The sequence below is a fragment of the Parasteatoda tepidariorum genome, chromosome 9, assembly GCF_043381705.1.
Source record: "Parasteatoda tepidariorum isolate YZ-2023 chromosome 9, CAS_Ptep_4.0, whole genome shotgun sequence".
Taxonomy (NCBI): Eukaryota; Metazoa; Arthropoda; class Arachnida; order Araneae; family Theridiidae; genus Parasteatoda; species Parasteatoda tepidariorum.
In genome coordinates this window covers 56,475,939-56,496,571 of record NC_092212.1, presented here as the reverse complement: position 1 = coordinate 56,496,571, position 20,633 = coordinate 56,475,939, and the positions used below count along the sequence as shown (strand labels likewise).

At 30.0% G+C, this 20,633-nt stretch overlaps 3 protein-coding genes across 17 annotated transcripts in view; 2 read left to right on the top strand and 1 right to left on the bottom strand.

Annotated features, from left to right (window-relative positions):
• Positions 1–7,975, top strand: part of LOC107444780 (delta-latroinsectotoxin-Lt1a-like) — a 21,740-nt gene extending 13,765 nt beyond the window's left edge. The window contains exon 4 of the mRNA XM_071185821.1: positions 2,274–7,975. Within this exon, the coding sequence (XP_071041922.1) occupies positions 2,274–4,871 (2,598 nt within the window). The 3' untranslated portion in view covers positions 4,872–7,975. The remainder of the gene's footprint in view (positions 1–2,273) is intronic.
• Positions 1–12,316, bottom strand: part of LOC107444790 (uncharacterized) — an 87,459-nt gene extending 75,143 nt beyond the window's left edge. For 2 of the 15 annotated variants that reach the window (XR_011637800.1, XR_011637808.1), the window contains exon 1: positions 11,142–12,288. The gene's annotated coding sequence lies outside the window, so the exon portion shown is untranslated. Of the gene's footprint in view, positions 1–11,141 lie in introns of all 15 variants that reach the window. The other 13 variants (XR_011637812.1, XR_011637809.1, XR_011637803.1 and 10 more) reach the window with 13 other exon arrangements.
• Positions 12,317–16,124: 3,808 nt separating this feature from the next.
• LOC110283388 (delta-latroinsectotoxin-Lt1a) lies at positions 16,125–18,611 on the top strand. Its single transcript, XM_021148487.3, has one exon. It carries the CDS (start codon positions 16,125–16,127, stop codon positions 18,564–18,566), a length of 2,442 nt encoding a protein of 813 aa, XP_021004146.3. The 3' UTR covers positions 18,567–18,611.
• Positions 18,612–20,633: the final 2,022 nt, after the last annotated feature.

Here is a 20,633-nt window from a genome sequence, read left to right as displayed (position 1 = left end):
ATGTTTATTCAGAGAAAGTACGTTTTTGTGTCTGATTTCGTAACTTAATTAATAGTTAGCACTAATTAATTAGCATATTTGAGGTCACCCCCGGGAACCATTAAGATTGACTTTTAGTTCGTGAAAATCCGATCATTAGAACGAAAGTTATTCAGGGTGATATCTTTTTTTTTTGCGCACTGTACACAAAAAATGCCCTTAAAAGGGACAAATCGAAAAAAAGCTTTTGTGACTGATTTTACAATTTTTGCACGACTGATGCTACAAATACGGACACTATTAAAACTATTTTAAGCATTTTTTTATTATTATTAATTACAAAATATTTAAATGTACATTTTTGTTATTCAATATTTGAAATAGTTAATAAAAAATATTTGTTAATGGAGGAATGGTAGTAAGTGTTTATTTTTTGTCCTATCGTCTTTTTTTTTATCATGGAATTGCTCACATAAATAGAGATTTTAAAAATAAACGTTCTTAACTATTTATTTTTTTAATAACTACAAACTCTTCTTCCTTAACTCTTCCTTCCTTCCTGTTTTGCTAATCCCTCATATAAAAATTTAACGGTTTATATTAGAGACAATCAGCACGTGGTACGCGTATCATAACCAATATCATGCGGAGACGTTTAGAGTGACACAAACTCATTCCAAAATGAAAAAAGAAAAATAACATTTAAATTTAAAAAAGAATTCCTCTCTGTCTCTCTCTTCTGTTTAAATACTTTTTCCAGCTTAGGAATATGTAGTATGTTTTTATTTCTACTACGTTATGTACTTAGTTTAAAACAATTATGGTCTATTACTGACTAATATACATTTTAAAAACTTTTAGCTACTTTCAACTTCAAATATATTTAAATATCTAAAAATTAATAAATAAATCAACGAAAAATAATCAACGAAAATAAATCAACGAAATCGATGAAAATTAATACAAAATGTGATCCTCGTGAAATTATTGTTCAATTTGTAAAAAAAAATGTTTTTAAGGTATTTTTTATTATTATCCATAAATACTATTGCTAGATATACTAATTATTTCTTAATCATTTGGCTAAAATTATTTTTATGACGTTATTATATTAATATAATATTATAATATTACTTTTATTGTAATACTGCTATGAATTTGACTAATTGCAAATTTGTTTGCTTTAAGAAACTAAAATTCTGGTTTCCATTATTATCATTTTATATTTTTTGCCTAAGTAGAACTTCAGTATTTTTTATTGCAAATTTAAGAATAAAAGATATTGTAATAAATGAAATATATGAGGAAAACGAATTGTAGAAAGAGAGGTGCAGATTAAAGTGAAGATTCACTCGCAAGATTTTTATATTAAAGGTGGCACTCATGGTATTCATCCCTGATTTTAAATAATTTTTTCTCCAAACACGAAGTTCAATCTCATGGGCATAAAATTAAGGAAAAAAATAACATGAAGTAGAACATTCCGAAATAATGTTGAGTGTTGTGGTAAAAAAGGGGTGTGAACTTAATTGCAAGAATGCCGTGTGTTTTTCATGCATCGCACGGTTATTTTGAATTTCAGTCCTATTAAATAAAAACTTAATTTTTATGGAATATTTCGAGTTTTTATGCTTTTTCCAATTATTATCATATAGAAAAAACTACAAAGTAAGTTAAAGACATTGAATCAATACTAGAAAATTAAGATATTCAAAGTTTAAAAGAAATTTTAATGTCCCATATTTATGAAAACGTTTATCTAAAAATCACAAGGAATCAAAAAATTATTATATAAGAATCTAAATTTGTTGAAAATATTCTATTTATATACTGGAAAAATAATTTCAGTCACAAAAATTTACAGCTATTATGTTGTCTATTTATTTTAAGAAATTCTTGTGTGTGGATTTAGAATGCTTTTCATTAGAAGCCCCTTTTTTCTGCATTTCCATTTAATTCGCGGTTTTCATTGCTGTGCAACAACTGGAAATGAAATGTCTGATTTTAATTAGTTTTCCTGAGTTGAAAGACGCATCATATTTCCACAACTGTTTTTTAAATGATATGATACAGATGGTACATTATAGAACAACCATAATTACTTTCAGTATTAAATTAATATTCATAAAAAGCAATGCAATCTTCCATTACAGATGTCATTCTTGAAAAATGAATGCACAGTTCATTACAATATTTCTTCTCAAACATGTTGACACGTTTTATTGCTATGTATGATTAATTTATGAAAATTCTTTCAAGTGCAATCGGTGTTGAAACATATAAATTGAATATTTTTCGATGCCTCTTTCTCAATCGTCTTTATACTTCAGTCGTTGCAAAAACTCGACCTTTGTGTAAAAGTGCATGTTGAAGAAATGGCTGCTGCTTTGTCTGTAACGAAAAGAGACGAAGATTCAGAATATGAAGAAGGTATGCAGGAGATAGAAGATCGTAAACAGACTTGCAAGGCTTTAGAATACGCTGGTCATGTAACGGGTCTCGTTACTGACCTGATTGACGATATTCCAGAGATCCCTTTTGTCACCGACACAATGAAAAAAGCAGCCTCTGGGATAGCAATGGCGGCACACATAGCCCAGTTCGGCATGAACATTCAAGCAACCACTTTGGAGTGTGATGATGTAAATACTGATGAGATAAAGTTGATTATGGACAAGAGATTCAATGAAGTTGACCGGAAACTTGACAGGATGACTGAAGCCTTGGAAGAGGTTTCACGAAAGGTCAGTGAAACTTTGTTGCTTGTTGATAGAACAAGAGAAGAAATGAATAAGGGTTTTCAAAACATTTTGGCTACTTTAAAAAATATGGATATTGAGGGCGTAGTAAACAGGATCTACAGTTTTTCTCGGTATTTTGAAGAAAAAAGGGACGAATTAAGCAGTTTAGATAAAGAAGGATACATTTTCAGATTGACTGAAAAGGGCGGTGTACTTGATTACCTGAAAAAAATTAGGACGCCAGAAGGGTTACATTCTGATTTACTTAAACTTATGGATGAAACCTATAACTATGCGATTCCTGAGGACGCGGGAGATGCAAAATCTTTTCAAGCTTTATACGCTTTGATATATGGGATACAAACATATGGTTCAGTCATGTTTTTTCTTCTGCAGAAGCATACATATCTCGCTGACTACTATTACCAGAGAGGAGATACTACAGCATTCAACAACCAGATAGAAATACTAAAGACAACCTTAAGGGAGTTTCAGACTTCTCTTACGGGTAAAGGTCCTTTACGGAGTTATACAGAAATACAATTTTCGTTAGAGCCTACATCACTGATTCAAAAAGTTGAAGCCATCTTAAGAAGAGTAAAAAATAAGCCTTTTTACAGCGATGCTAAACTTAGTTCATTTAAAGAAATCGAAAGCCAATTGGACGCACTGTTTGAACTTAAATCAAAAATTAGGTCGATGGAGCTGAGCATTATATTTGACACACCAAAAGGTATATCTGATTATGAATTCAAAAAGCCTATTATCAAGTCTGAGTATGGTGTCTGGGATAATAAGGCAAAAGTCAGGTATGCCGTTCAACTGAGAGGCAATGGTAGTTACTCAAAATTTAGCGAGTGGTCAGAACCTTTAAAAGTAGAAGGCAAGGCGAATCCAACCCTTATTGTTCCCGAAGACCAGCAAGGGAGAGAACGACTGGTATATCGAAAGGTTAATGATGATACCCCTCAATTAATAGGCATTTTGGATAAGAATGTAATCGAATTTAGAGATATTGACAGAGATCTTTACAATGCTGCTAAAAGAAAAGATCAAAGCTTAGCTATGAAAGAGATTGATATGCTGTTATCAAAGAATGCTAATGTTTCTGCTGTTTTTGATCTAGGTAGAACGCTCCTGCATTCTGCTGCTGAAAGTGGAAATGTATTAGTAGCATTACGATTTTTGATCGACACTGTGGTTTCTGACAATGGAAATGGTACAAATGAGGCTCCTTTAACGGTAAAACCAGGACCCATAAATGTTGATGCGAAAGATCAAAAAGGGTATACCCCTATGCACGTGGCCGCAGAAACAAGAAATTCAGGTTTTATAAGTCTGCTCATAACACATGGAGCGAAAGTAAATGAACAAACTTTTTCAGATAAGTTGACTCCATTACACATAGCAGCCAGAGAAGGGCACTTCAAAGCAGTTCGTAACTTAATAAAAGACGAAGCCATTGAAATTAATAAACCTGAAAAATCAGGTTACACTCCTCTACATTTCGCTGTCAATGGTGGAGTTAAAGTTATTAATCAGTTACTTACTCACAAAGATATTTTAGTTGATGCAAAGTCTGAAAATGGATTCACACCATTTCAATTAGCTGTCATGAAAGGTGATCGCTACGCAGCAGATGCTTTGATTAAAAGTGGAAAAGTTGATATTAATGCTGGAAACGAGGATAACATGACTCCTTTGCACATGGCAGCCATGTCTGGGAATGATGATATGGTAAACTTCTTGTTATCTCAAACAAGTATCGATGTTAATGCATTGTCAACAAGTGCTAGCTGGACCCCATTGTACTCAGCTGTATATTTTAAAAAGAAAGGTGTAGCGTTTGAATTAGTGACAAAATCTGAAGTGCATATAGCATCGAGAGACAGTGGCACACCTTTACATGCTTCCATAGCAACTGGTCAAGTTAAAGTGTTTGAAAAGTTATTAGAAAAGCAAGCGAATATAGAGGCGCAGACTAATGAAGGTCTTCGTCCTCTTCATCTAGCAGCTATGCAAGCAAATCCGGAATTCCTTTCGAAACTAATACACATGAATGCAGATATTAACGTAGTATCACACGATGGATCAACTCCTTTACATTTAGCTTCAAATTCGGCAAACTTAAGCAAGTGGAGCTTCTATTAAACAAAGGAGCCAACACAAAGATACATGATCAAGCTCAATTGCACGCAATTCAATATGCAGCCATCAATATGGATTTCAAAATCATAAGAGAATTTAAACGAAACAGCGCGGCTGCGCTTCGCACTACGGAGCTTCTGGCTTTCTGTGATGAATACATATTTAGAATTATGTACCATTATTACAAGTATAAGGATTCAGTGGAATATGGAAAATACAAAAATTTATCTCCCTTCGAAGCTTTTCGCGAATTAGGAGTATATGAGTTTTACGATGAAATTGTTAATAACCGAGATATTACAAACACGACAGTAACTAATATATTTGAAAACGAAGTAAAACCCTGCATCGAGAAAGAGAAAACTCACAGTAAACTTATCGAATGTTTACATGAATTATTCATTCCGGAAGATACAACAGACAAATACAAGTTTTTAATGATGACTCCATACCGGTCAGGGTCTATTACGCACCCTCCTCCGGAAACTCGTTCCATTAAGAGTTCTGATGCATTCAAGCCTCAGATTCAAGGGATTAATGAAAAGGGAAATTCATTCTATAAATCTGAAATTTATATGAAACAAAATGGTGATACGAATGGGTTATTAATTTTATTGGATGTTTTTGTGAGAAGACTCACCAACGAAAAACATAATTACAATCTTTATGGGGGAGTATCAAATCTGGAAGCTCAAGCTCAGTCGTTAGACATCGTTGAAAAGTTCAGCAACCTTGTAAATAACACAGCCGTGGATGAGATGATTGATTTATCAGAAGTACACTCAAAAGTCTACAAAGCCATTGCAAGTGGTAATGCATATCAGGTTCCAAAGCTTCTTTGTGCTTATGGAAAAGGTTTAGTCAATCCTGAGAGGATTAAAAAGCTGTTTCTACCATCAACTAAGAAATTTGTTCAGAAGAAACGTCTTGAGAAGTCTGCCTATTTATTCACTAAATCTTGCTTAATGGAATCCGGCCGGGAAAAAGGTGATAATACTGGTATCAATTTGTGGTAAGAATGCAAATTACTTGCCAAAACTACTGTTAACTTTGGAAAACAAACAATATTTGCTGAAGCTTTCCTTTATTATCTGCACGCTTGTTCTTAAACTTACTCAAACCATTTTAAAATTTAAAATTAAGGTTCAATAAGTCCCAATTTTTGAAATTTTGGTATCGCCTCTCTTCGTTTAATTTTCACTGAATACTTCTGTTTAATTTCTGTATCTACTTTAAAAATATTACGATATTGGTCAACAAAAATTAAGATTGGAAAAACCTTATGAATATGGAAAAACTCTGGCAATAAATCTGAAGAAAACGGAAACAGAAAGTTTCAATCATAAGCAGTTTTTTCTCCTGTTTGATTTATATGAAATAAATAAGCGGAACAAGGTTTTGAATATTGTCACTGCTAATTTTGCTAATCAATCACTGTTAATTTTGATAATCATAATTTAAATCACTGCTAATTTTGTTAAAAATAATTTTTAAAAAAATAATAAACTTAATTTTCACATAAATTAAAATTAAATTATATTTCGACGAATTTCAAACAAACAATAATGTGCCCTCTTTAACTTATATATAATTCATTTGAAGACGTAGCATAATGTCAGAAAACAAGAATGACAAATATTGATAGAATGAATTAACTTAGCAGGATTTTTGCATTTTCACAAGTCCATAATTGGTAGCAATGCACTTCATTCTTCTTCACGCGAAGAATTTTAAATGAATTTTTTGACAATGTGAAATAAAAAAAGGAAAATAATATGAGAGTATTGGATAAATTCATACATATAAGTAATGTAATAAGAACTGAAAATTTAGTTTATGAATTAATATTTGATTAAGAAGTAATTTTCCATATTTTTCAACATTTTAGACCAAGTATATTAAGCCATTCAGTAAAAATTAAAGTTTAATTACTTTTAAATTTTCATATTGATTTCCATAAAGCAATAAATTTGATTAAATCCCGTTATTTAGAGATATAAATTATCGAAAAATCATTGAAACATCGAATTTATAATTCCAAAGTAGTACCTTAATGCAAACGTTGAGTAGAAACTTAGATAAATCAATCAAAATTTAATGAATATACAAGCTCTGTTTGATTTCAAATTAAAATTATAATTTTTTGTACTTAATTTAAATTATTTAAATTTAAAGTGTAATCAGAAGTGTAATAGACGAAGATTGTACAACCCATATTCATATAAAATTCTTAAGAAATAAAGAAAAAATTTTGATAAGTTACTTAGCATTTTCAAACTTGTGATTCTTTGCAAAAGTGATTGTTTCATTGAAATTTAATAATTTTTAAATGATTTTACCCTTTTTATCACTTTAAACACTCTTTTTCTCCTCGCTAATAATGGTAGAGGGTATGATATCAATAAGCACAAAAATAGACTCCCTATATAGTACAAGCGCACCCACTCACTATCTTTTTGACTTAGATATTCCTGCAAAATTATTGACATGTCAACCACTGCATCTATTTTATGACGTCAAACACTAGTATCTCTACATGTTTATCTCTTTTAGAAACATTTCAATACTGTCTGCACAAAAGCTTTACTCCTGGTTCTACACTATTTATTGATTTATCAGAAACTATTTTTTTAGCTGGTCGTTGGTTTCCTTTTTGTTGGATTTCACTGAACATACTCGTGCAATTCATAGATGTATAAACAGAAAATACTGAAACATAGTCTGAAATCCATGTTTACGCGTGAATTATTCTTATTTTCGTGACAGTTCTAGAACATCGCACTTGTCATACAACTTCGATACATGTTCCTGCATTTCTTTGTTTGTTTCTTGCGTTGCAATTTTAAGTGTTGAAGCCTAACACGATCAGCTCAACCTCAACAGTACGGAAGATGCTTGGTGTAAAGGAGATTCCATGCACTTGTTTGCGAATATCTTTATAAAAACTTTTATTGCCATGTATAAATCTATGAGCAATAGATTTTTAAGCAACAGAGAATGTTGTGTTAATATTCTATTATTACGAATTACTAATATTGTGATAAGGAATGAATTATAATTCTTAACATGTGTATTTTCGAAACTAATATTAAACATTTGAACAGTCAGTTACTTAGCAATTATTTACATGTTTACGATCGATAAATTTTGCAATTGTTGCTGTATGTAAGCCTTAGACATTCATTTGTAAACTTAATTTGTTTGAAACATTTCCCTCAAATTTCGCTATTTATTAAGATTTCTAAACAGTTTTTTGTTAGTTAAAATAACAAATATAAGCTTTGCAGAAGATTAATTCAACATGAAAACTATCCAATATTTGTAAAAGTCAGATCACGTATGCAATATGTATTTCAAACATATGGGATTGATATATTATTTATTAGAAAAATAATAATAAGATTAAATTTAGAAAATTTAATTCAAACATTTTAAAGTAATTTATAAAATGCATTATTTAAATTTAAAAAAAATCTACCTTGACATACCTGTCCTCGACTTATTTCTTAACTAAAATAGCTCAGATAGGCTATTATACTTTTACTAAACAACAAGATTTATTTCAAATATTACTTGTTGCCGATAAATGAACTTTTTAAATTTGTATTAAAAGTAAAGATGACTTGTTTTAATTATGCTTGTAGTTTAACTCAAAATTGAAAAAAATCCAAGTATTCCAAATTACTTTATAAATCAATTTGGAACTGATAATTAAAAAATTATTTTCACTTTATGGACATATTTATAATTAACTTTAAATGACGTTAAACGTTTTTTTATATGAATATTAAGCACAACAAGATAAAATAATACTTTTCCGAACATCCCTTATAGTTAAAGCTAGTTTAAGGTAAGGTTTACAGTATAAATTAGGCTTGCATCTTAAAAAATATTTATTAATATTTTTTTAAAATTTCTTGATAATTTGTTTTCGTTCTTACCGAAGAAACTATAATTAGAATGCTTAAATTGGGAAAGAACAGCAAAATTAATACTTTGTACATCTGCTAAAGGTATGGATCTACCAGTATATATTAAACGTATAATGTTTCCCTTGAAATATCGTGTACATTTACGCGCGCGTATCGTGTACATGCAGTGGAAAAAAACAATATAGAATTCATAAAGAGCAAAAATGGAATACAATGAGCAATAACATAAATTACAACAACTGAATGAAATGCAATTAGTATAACTATGTGTGTTATAATTATGTGAAAGAATATAAGGTAATCATCAATGTTAATTAAATGCAATTAGTGAAATAAGTGATTTAATGTGAATTGATATTTTGTTTGGTAATAAAGGGTTAAAATGATTAAGCCAGACGCCAGACAAAATATACTAACTGACTAACCAGGCAATTAAAAAGACCAGACGGGATAAAATAGAGTAAAAAACGCATTAATCTACAAAGAAAGTACTTAAAGACAACAGTCAAGATGAAAATTATGCAATCAGCAAAGTATAATTCATCTAGCGCTTAATTAATATGCTATGCATTATCATTTTTACTCTGAATAAATAAAATACAAAATGGAACTGTGAAAACAAGTAAAGTAATCTTCATAATAATTTTATTCATGAGTTAGCAAAAGTTAGCTTAATTAACTATCATATGTTTAACAACAACAAAATTGCATGTGCTTAAATAAAAAACTTTAATGCTTACGATAATCTGCAGTGTTTCGAGGAAATAATAAATCCTGCATCAATTAATTATCAAGGCACTGAAGAAAAAGTTAAAAATATTCCAAAACAAATCATTTTCAGAGCAAACAAATAGTTAAACAAATAATTTTCAGAATAGTATGGTTTATTAGTTTCATACAATAAATCTGCTTTATGATGTTTAATTTAAAGTAATTGAAATTAACTACTTTTCGTTTTTGTTTAATATTAAAGTCAAATTTTCTTTTTCAAATAGATAGACATTTGTTATTTTTCAATTGTGCACAAATAAGATTACATTATTAAAAATAGGTTTTCGTTGTGTTTTTTTACAGTATGAATTAGTTCTTTTTATTATATATATGTATATATACACATTCAAACCAATTTTTTTAAATGTTAATATGAGACGATTGTAAGGCATTTTTTTAATTTTGTAACTTTAGAGCAGAATATAACGAAACACTTGTAGATGAGGAACAATGGGGTATTCTTTCCAAAATCATAGAATTCCGCTGGAGAAAGTTATAGTTCAAAGGTATGTAATACAACTGTATGTTGCAGTCACTGTTATGATTTGAATACATTCATTTTTACAACAGTATCGAATAAAAATTATTACATTATTGCCAATAATCGCTATAAGAGTACTAATTTAATAATTACATAAATAATAATTTTTCTTTTCATTAAAGGGTGAATAAGTTTCAGTTGTACAAAAAAATTTTTTTTGATAAAAATAATGATAATGGTCATAATTAACTATTAAATTAAAATTTTATGTCATTAAAGGGTGAATAAGTTTCAGAAATACAATAAAAATTATGCTTTATTAAAAAATAATAATGATAACTATCATAATTAACTTTTATAATCGGGATATTAAATAAATATTTCGTGTTACTGATTATTTCTTATATTTTTACAAACTGCATGAGATCGTGGATTAGAGTCCCATTGCCTTCAAGCTAACCATGGTGGTTTTCCTCTCCATGTATCGCAAATGTTGATTAGTTCCATCAAAAAGTGCTCCATAAAGGCAAATTTCTCCAAAAACCTGATCTAGGAATTCCCTTGTCTTCTGGATTGGGTTCGAAATAACAAGGCTACCGAGTTGAACATTAATAGTTTTAAACCCAAAATTGTGCTAAAAAAATAAAACAAATGTCGAGAAATCGAGTTTTTAAAAAAACGACATTTTTAAAATTTGATTTCTCAGGAACTCTTTGATAGAGTTCGCACAAATTTCGTATATTGCCTTGAAAAATTACATTCTTTAAAACAATGTAAACATATTAAACCTCAGATTTTAAAATTGTTTTGACAATTTTAAAATAAAAATAATAAAGAAAAATGTTTACTAAACTTTATTTCTTGCATCAAGTTATCTTTGGATAAAAAATTTTTAAAATTCTGTGCAGCAACTTTTCAAATCACTTAAAAAATTTACGAAATATAGCGAAATACACAAAAAAAATAAAATTAACATTAGGTTCAAAAATTATTCAGGTTCATCTGTTTTTTTTCCTTTTCTTCATAAATGTGTACTATATAAAAGCTTTTCTATATTTTTTAAGAATAAAACAAATATGTTATACTTACCTATTTTGTATGTTTCACCATAACGAAATTTTAAAGAAACTATATTGCATGCAAATAGTCATTAATATAGTGCATGATATGCAATAGTTAAAATTTACCAAATAGTTTCTTTCTAGAACACATTATCCCCGACCCTGAAACAAAGATATTTTTCCCTTGACGGTTGCAATCTGTCTCTGACAGTTTGTCAGTGATTTATTTTATTGACATATGTGACAAAAATACTTTAATTGTTCCATAATAAATATCATTCAAAATGCAGATGTGATGAAATGTCTTTAAATATCAAACTATTTAAATGTTACAACTTGAGTTTTGCTTGGGATTTTATATGACGTCTAATGTCAAAGGAAAATATGTGGAATTTCAAATCGATTTATTGTAAAATACTCACCTGTTATAGTGTCACATAAAAAAATTAAGAATGTAGCGAATGTTAAGAATGTTAAGAATGTAGAATGTATTTCCAAGCTTTAAGAAATAGTTGCGTAAAATGATGAGTTACAACAAGTGATATATAAGTTGTAGCTAGTAGGTTCCATATCCTACTCGCCAACTTAAAAGATAACTGCACAATTTTATATAGCTGGAATCACTTGCTGCTGAAAAAGATCTAACATAAACTATTATATTCGGAGCATTAAAAAAATAGCTACAGAATATAAAATTTCAATTTTTAAAATAAAATTTCAAATACAACAAATATAAAATTTCGCCAACAATATGGACAGGCTTAATTTATAAGAAAAAAGTAAGAAATATATTATTTAAATCTATGCCTTTTTTGAAAAAGTGCTTTGAAAATTCAGAACGTTCGTTCCTTAATTCTTGCTGATCTAAAATAAAAACTAAAATTAAGAATTGGGGATGGTGTAACTTTGCCCATTCGCTTTAAACAGGTTTGGGATAAAAACAGTTGCTATTTTTTTTCCAAGAACTCTAAAAAATCAATCAGAATATTATCAAGACTGAGGCAGAATTGTTTCTCTGTAGCAATATTTTATCAGTGTGAAAACAACTAATTTGTAAGCTCACTATTGAGCAGGCATTTGTAGTAGCTGTTCTACTTTGATCCGTGAAGCTCATAGTTATAGTTAGAGAAATAATAAAGTGGTAATTGCTAGTAAAATGCCACAGTAATAGTTGTGTTTGTGTTTCATATAAATAAGACTAAACTGTAAAAAAATTTCTTGTATCAAAATACCAAAAATGGTGTCAACTACTTTACACTAATGTGTTGTTTCGCTGCATCAAAATCCAAGAATAGTCCTTAGTGTTGTATAAAACTCAGAAAGTTCTTTTACACTATTTGTTACAAAGTAGCCACCAACAACCACCATGCTTCTTATTTAATAACTTTAAAATTTATAATAGCAGAATATGATACAAATAAGAATCAGTTATGTTATTCTTTCGGGACAACAGTAAGAATTAGTAACTTCGGTTGCATACACACATTAATTCTTAAAAAAAAATGAGTTTGTGAATCAAACATGCGCATTGCAGAAAGTCGAATTCGAGCTAGGCTTAAAAGAGCAGGGGAGGATGGAAAGTTTACATTATAAAATTATTTAACACAGTTTACAGACTTGAAAATATTAAAATATAAATATCCTTATCACACAAGTAAAAACACATATACACATTTTTAACCGGGAACTTTAGTTAGACGAAAAGCAATATTGAAGACAACCGCAAACAGTGGTCAACCATTTGTAAACAGTTACAGACGAAATCAAAACAACTCAACAAGAAAATTTTTGAAAGCGAAATGATTTAATATATGGTGTAAAGGTGAGCGATGTTGGAGCTATTGTGTGTGGCTTAAAACTTTTATACACCTTTTTAATTGCATATAAAAGCTCTATTTGGTGTTAACTGGAAAAGAAATATTTTGCAATTCTGTATGCTTATTCAACATCACAGTTTTTGCAGTTCAGATGATGTGACGTTCCAAATGCTCTAACCTTAGTTTTCACATAATCGTTTTGTTGTTAAATGTTACCTTATGAACCACAGGAGAATTTTGGTCATTTTAGTCACCTCTCACTCTAGTGAGAGGTGACCAAATTGTATTTATAATAGTCTAAATTGGCCTAATACAGGTACATTTGTTTACACATTTTCATGAAATATTAGGCGATTTATAAATTAGGAGTTACATAAGCATAAATAATTCAAAAAACTTTTTAAATTAGTTGATTTTAAATTACGGAAAACAGTTTTAATTGAATGCGATTAATTTTGACCGAAGTCTTTGGACCGAAAAATGACATATAAAAGATAAAAACTTCAATATACTACTGAATATTGTTTTTGTTAACTTTAAAAGCAAATTCCTTTTAAAAGTCACACTTAGTTAGTGAAAGCTATAATTTAAGGATAGTACTAGTTTAATTATTACTAAACATAAATTAATTAGCATGTTATAGGCTGATTTTTCGAATTACTAACTCCGTACTCGAAGACTTCATTAGGAAATCATGAATTACTTGAAATATTTCTTACCCTTTTTTTGGGTATAAGACATGCAAATAAGAAATTATAATCGAGCAAGAATAATGTTAATAATCATTTCCTTTAAAAGCTGTACCGCTTTTATTATTTATATAGTTTTCTAAATATATTTTCCAAGAATTATTTGTGAACAATAACGATTACCAAGGGATGTTTAGAAATTCTATTTTGAGATTGTTTTACTTTTAAATTATTCATTTTATTTAAATTCTTTTCTAAAAAGTTTCATTTTGCTTAGCTTGTTTTAACTTGTCTTTAAAAGGGCTAATTACAGTGTACCTTCCATACTTAAGGGTTCTTACAAACGACCTAAAATAAATCTGTTTAACTGCGATATAAATATATACTTTTTAATTACTTTTAAGCTTATAATGGTTTCAGTTTTGTACCACAGTAAAATTGTTTGCTTCGTATTTCACAAGTGTGAATCAAATGGATGTTTAAACAATTTAAACATCTCATCAGTTGGCATTTAAGAATTAGTATATACAATTACTTGGCCAGTAGACTATCGGTATAGTTAGAAAAAATTTTGTTTTAGATATTCTAAGCAATCTGAGAAATAAACCATATTATTGTACAGTAATAACAATTGTATGTACTGTCACCTACAGTAATAACAATTAAACTTTGAAAATTTTAAACCAAAAGAAATTGAAAAAAAAATTAAAATCGTATTGTAAAGGAAGACTTAAAATAAATATATTTAAAAGTTTAAAAGTGATTTGAGAGGAAGATTTTATATAAAAGATCATAATAGCTTCGGTTTAGAAATAATTAGAAATTATTAATTCTAAATTAGAAATGATTAGGGTTTATTATTACTGTAATAAACAATTAGTATTGGGCAATTTATGCTGCAAAATATTGAGTTTTACTAGTTTTAAATTGAAATAATTTCAACGAAATCTAGAAGATCTTTTTTTTTCAAAAGCTGGTCTAAAAAATATCCAGACTATATATTTGAACTAGAAACATTTTTTCGGTAGTGAAACATGCGGTTTATAGCCAATCATAATAAAGAGATATTTCTTCGAAAAAAAAACTGAGAACGTTTTGAAAGCAATGCTAAAACATATGACATTTGTATTTCTCGAACATCAGAGACATCACACGTTTTTCAAGAAGAAAAATGTTTCTTTTTTCGAATCAAACAAATGAGACATAAAGTTAATATTGTGACATTACAACTGACGTTATAAAAGCTATCTGACAATCTGTCTTACTAAATATATGGACTTCAGTAAAAAGTTCGACACAAATTCATGAAAAACAATGAGGGGAATTTTTTTATATGTTTTATTGGGGAAAATATTTCATAAATCTAGAAGTTTTGAGTTGCATAGGTAGCAACTGTTTTTTTAAACAGGTGGTTCATACCTATCTATATATATAAATGTAATCTAAAATTTTTTGCAAAGAACTATATTCAAGAAGTATAGATCCTGTTAAGTATAGCTTTTTGAAATGCCTGCAAAAAGTATGATGACTTACCTTGCAAAAAGAGAAACTGATGAAGAGTATGAAGCAGCTATGGAGAAGATAGACGAAAAGAAAGGTTTCTGTAAGAAACTTGAATATGGTTCGAAGATAGCAGGTACGGTAGGTGATCTCTTAGGGGATATCCCTGATCCATCTAAGACTGCCGCTGGTTTTGCTATGGCAGCTCATCTTGCACAAGCAGGTTTTGAAATTACTTCAACAGCTCTCGAATGTGATGATGTCAATTTTGACGAAATTAAATTGATCATGAATAAGCGATTTAGTGATATCGACAAGAAACTAGATGTACAAACGGAAGCGTTGGAAGAAATTTCTCGTAAGGTAAGTGAAACTCTAAATAAAATCGATAATGTCCAAAGTCAAATGTATCGAGGTTTTAAAATTGTAATCGATACCATAGAAAATAAAGAGATTCAAGCAATAATAAACAAAATAAATACTTTCGTTAGATATTTTGAAGAAACTAGGCAATCACTTAACAATTATCAGAAAAATGAATATATCGAAGAATTAAGCAAGGAAAACAGTGTTCTGCACACATTAGAAAACTACTCGGACCCTGGTAATAGTCTATATTCAGCTCTATATGAACTTATAGATAAGAATAATCACTATGCAATTCCTGACGATGCTTCTGATGATAAAGCTTTCCAAGCACTGTTTGCTTTGTTTTTTGGTACGCAAACATATTTTTTGGTAAAGTTCTATCTCATGAAACAATATGCTTACATTGCCAACTATAATTACGAGATGGGAAATTTTGATAAATTTAACTCTCAGTTTGGACTTATTAAGTCTATGAGTACAAAATTTAAAAATTCTCTTTTTTCCGATGTTATTCAAATAGTAAAACAGGTAAATAATAAAAACTTCATTAAAAATGTTAAAAACGAATGGTACCAAGATATATCTGTCGACACATTGCTGAATCTAGAGAAAACCTTGCAAGAGATTGACTTGAATATGATCGAAGATGTGGACGAAATAGTTGAAGTAAAGGACATAGACTTCACACCACCTGATATTACTTCAAAGTATGGTGATTGGAAAGATAAATCTACTGTAAGTTATGCGGTCCAGTTAAGAAGTAAAAATAAGTTTTCTAAATTTAGTAGTTGGTCTAAAACAGAAGAAATTGGCATAAAAGCTAATCCAACAATTACAGTTCCCCAAGACAACAATGGCAGAGAGAGGTTAATATTCCGAAAAATCGATAATGGTTTAACTCAGTTTGTTGGCGTTGTAAAGAAAACAGAAACAAAATTTAGAGACATCGACAGGGATCTCTATAATGCTGCTGGAAGAGGAGATCAAGACTTAGCTTATAATGAAACGGAATTACTAATTGGAAAAGGAGCTAATATTAATGTTATTTTTGAAAAAGGTCGAAATTTAATGCACGCTGCAGCATTAGCTGGTAATGACAAGGTTGCTACGGATTTTCTTTTTAATAAGATAAACATTAATTTTCAAGATAAGAAAGGGTATAGTCCACTACATTTAGCGGCTGAATCGAATCAAAAAACTTTTGTTCAAGAGCTCATTAAGCACAATGCTGATGTCAATACCCAAACAAAAGCAGATCAGCTGACTCCTTTACATCTCGCTGCCAAGAATGGATTCTTGGAGACAGTTAAGGAAATACTGGCAAGTAATAAATTAAATGTAAATGCTGTGGACAGAGCAGGATTTTCAACTTTGCACCATGCTACACACAAGAAAGGTAATGCCAAAATCGTAAGAGCCTTGCTTAAAAAGGAAGGTATACAAATCAGTGCGAAAACAAAATTAGGCTTAACTCCTTTACATTTAGCTGCCCTTAATGGATTTTCCAAAGTAATGGAATCTTTGTACAACAGCACCAAGTTGGAAGATATCAATGAAACGAATGATGATGGTATGACAGCGTTGCATTTTGCTGCAATGTCTGGAAAATACTTCATTGTAAAGAAACTACTTTCAAGAGAAGATATTGAAATCAATAAAGTCACCATTAAAAATAAATGGACTCCTCTTCATTTTGCAATATATTTCAAAAATGAAAACGTATCTTCGCTATTGCTGAACGATACAAGGGTTGACATAAATTTATCTGGGAATGGTAACATCACTCCATTTCATCTTGCTATTGCTGCTGGACAGTTGCAAACAGCTGATAGTTTGGCAAATAAAGGAGCAGATAAAGATGTTAAAATCGAAAATAATGGATTTACTGCTGCACATCTTGCCATGATGCGCAACAAGTCAGACGCATTACTTTTGTTGATTAATAATAACGCGAATTTAAATGCTCAGTCTAACGATGGCTCCACTCCATTACATTTAGCTGTTAAATATCGTAAAACGGATTTTCTCGATTTGTTGCTTGACGCAAATGTTAATGTAAAATTAACCGACAGTAACGGTATTTTAGCAATACAGATTGCAATCGATGATATGAACTTAAATTTCGTGAGAGCGATTATAGAGAAAGTTCCAAGTGTAGTTGATCGCGCAACGAAAGAAGGGAGATACCTTCATGAATTGGCACATGAAAAAAGTTTTCGTATTATGTATCATTATCTTAAAAACAAAGACTCTGCTGAGTACACGAAGTATTATGGTTTAGAGCCTCTTGAAGTGTTTAAAAAGTTAAGTGTGAATGATCTGTTTAATATTGTATTCAATCCTAATAACGATCCAAATGAAAATGATGATAATCATAATAGTTTGGTAAAATTAATTTACGAAACAGTTGTCTTAAAATGTATTGCTAAAGAAGAAGAAGGTACTCCATGTCCCTATAGCGCTCCGTTATCTAGTCGTTTTTCACGCAGCATAAAATCAGTCGTTGGGCAGGGCTACGTGGACCCGTTACATCATTTTTCCAAAAATTTCCCTCAAGCCTCTCCTTCAAGCTTGGTTGAAGATTCCATTCCAACTATTGGGGGACATTCATCAACAAACGGAAGTTATTTTTCGACTTCAGCTGATAATTTACTTCAAAATATTAATACTAACAATTTGTTGCTATTGTTGGATTTTACAATCAGAAAACTAAAAAATGAAAAGTATACTTCTCTTGGTAGGAGTGAAAATTCCAGTTTAAGATCTCGCGTGAGAGCGTTAAAGATTATGGATAAATTTGAAAAGTTTGTAAATTCATTGAGTTTAATTCCCGCAGAGGAAGGAATAGACTTGGCTGAAGTTAGCTCTAAAATGTATAAATCGCTGGAAAGTGGAAATGATAGCAAAATTGTGGATATTTTGTGCTCGTATATGAAAGAATTTCTCAAGCTTGAAGATATTGACAAGCTCATTTCAGAAGTTGCTCATAACAATTCCAATATTCAAAAAGATATACTTGAAAATGCTGTTGATTCGCTAAAAAAATCTTGTTTGGTAGAACACGTTGACATGAATTAAGTTCATGAAAAGAAAAGAATATCCTTTGTATTGCTATTGTTTCTTTGGTTTTATTACGTAGCTTTATTTTATTTAGTTTATTAAACGTAATTTAAATTTTTGTGTAGTAAGTAAAAAATAGAAATATTTAGAAACAGTTTTGGTGATGGTATATGTTATATACAAAAATTTTGGATGCATATATATATATATATATATATAAGACCATGTTTAATTTTTGGAATATTTACAAGACTATTCTCCGCGGAATCCTAAATGAAGGTGAGAATAAGAAGATTGTGCTGTTAGGTTTATATAGTTTGTCTACGGTAAGAACTCCCCCCGCCACAAAATCTGTAGCCGTCTGTTGCTATGGAAACAAGAAAAGCGTATTTCAGGGAGTGTAGCTCCTCTCGTAGAGGGCTGACACAATAGACCGAAGAAAAAGATTCCCTTTCTTTTGCCAACACAAGCCAAAACCTGTCCTAAACAGTGACTCTAAACCTCTACTGAGAATAGTTATAGCTACCATAACACCATATTATAATTACCATAGTCACTATTATGGTTCCAGACGAAATGCTAGTGAAGTTTCTTCTATAGACAAACTATAAGTTGTACTGAAATGCCAGCATCAAAAATACAAAAGTAATAACTAATCAGTTTTAAATGAAGGAGTACATTGCATAAAACAAATTAATCAGTTAGCAAGAAAGCATTGATTTAAAAAATGGTTCTTAATGTGGGGAATGAATCATTAAAAATAATGTGGCTCTAGAACAGAGNCGTAGAGAGAAATATATGTTTCAGGACAGTTTCAATGTATTTTTTGGCATTCAGGATGCCATCAATCACTTGAATTCGGCCCACACCATTTGCAGACGTACATGCCCAAATCATGACATTTGTTGGGTTTTTTGTAGTTGCTTCAATGCAATCAGGATGAAGTGCTTCCCCTACTGAATGTCTCACGTATTTTCTAGCATCACTACCAAAGAGCGATATTTTACTCTCATCGCTCCAGATTACTTGCTTCCATTGGTTTTCTGACCATTTAATGTGTTCTTTTGCCCACTTAACTCATTTTTCGCTTTGCTTTTGATTTAAATAAAGTTTTTTCCTTGGAATTCTAGCTTGTAGTGCAAATCCTGCAGATATTTGATTAGTCCTAAGAACAGTGTTTCTGATTGGCTAGTACGCTTTTATTACAAAACACGTCCTTATTCAAAACGATTTGTGTTTGTTTGTTCACCTAAAATGAGCATAACTTTTTTTGTAATACAGATATTTTAATTCTGTTTTTGTTATTAAATTTTACATTAAATTACTTTTAATTTGATATATAAACGTTTGTATTTAAGTGAAAATTAATATACGATAATACTACAAGCACACGAGGTTGAAAAACATGAAACTTTCAAAAAATGTACACATTTTTGGCCACCACTGTATATATATTATATAATAAACTTGGCTTAAGTTAGCTCGAAAATTCATAAATTTTAGAATCTAATTTAAAACCATCTCTATGTAGTTCGAATATACAGCGATAGTTTCTACGGACCATGCTTTGTTTTCTGACAAACTTTTCCTTGTCAATACATTTAGAAAATATCTTTAAATACAAAGGATAACCTTTGAATATTACTTATATTTTTTTACAATTTTCTTTATTACATTACATTCCAGTTGTTATTTATGGCAGATTTTACTATAATTTAAGGTGGTGGTATGTATTCTTTTATTGTTTTTAATTATGTATTAAATATGAAAATCTTTTGAAAATACACGCGATTTAAAATTTAAATTTTACGAACATATTTCAACTTACAAAAACAATTCATAAATATTGACATAATTTAATTAAAATACTAAATTGTAGTGGAGCATTTCACTATTCTAAAGAACACACTTTGAAGGGAAATCAATAGATTTGAAAATCATCGCACAATTTGATTTATTTAAAAGAACAGATACGATTTGGAGTTATTGGAAATAGTTTTAACTTGATGAGGAAATGATACGAATGGGTAACACACGGAGTGCATGCCTTAGCTATATTTAGCTCATTGGAACAATGGAAGCAAC

Excerpts from the sequence above, each read along its gene's own strand:
- LOC110283388 (XM_021148487.3), top strand. The coding sequence starts at position 16,125 with ATGATCGAAGATGTGGACGAAATAGTTGAAGTAAAGGACATAGACTTC.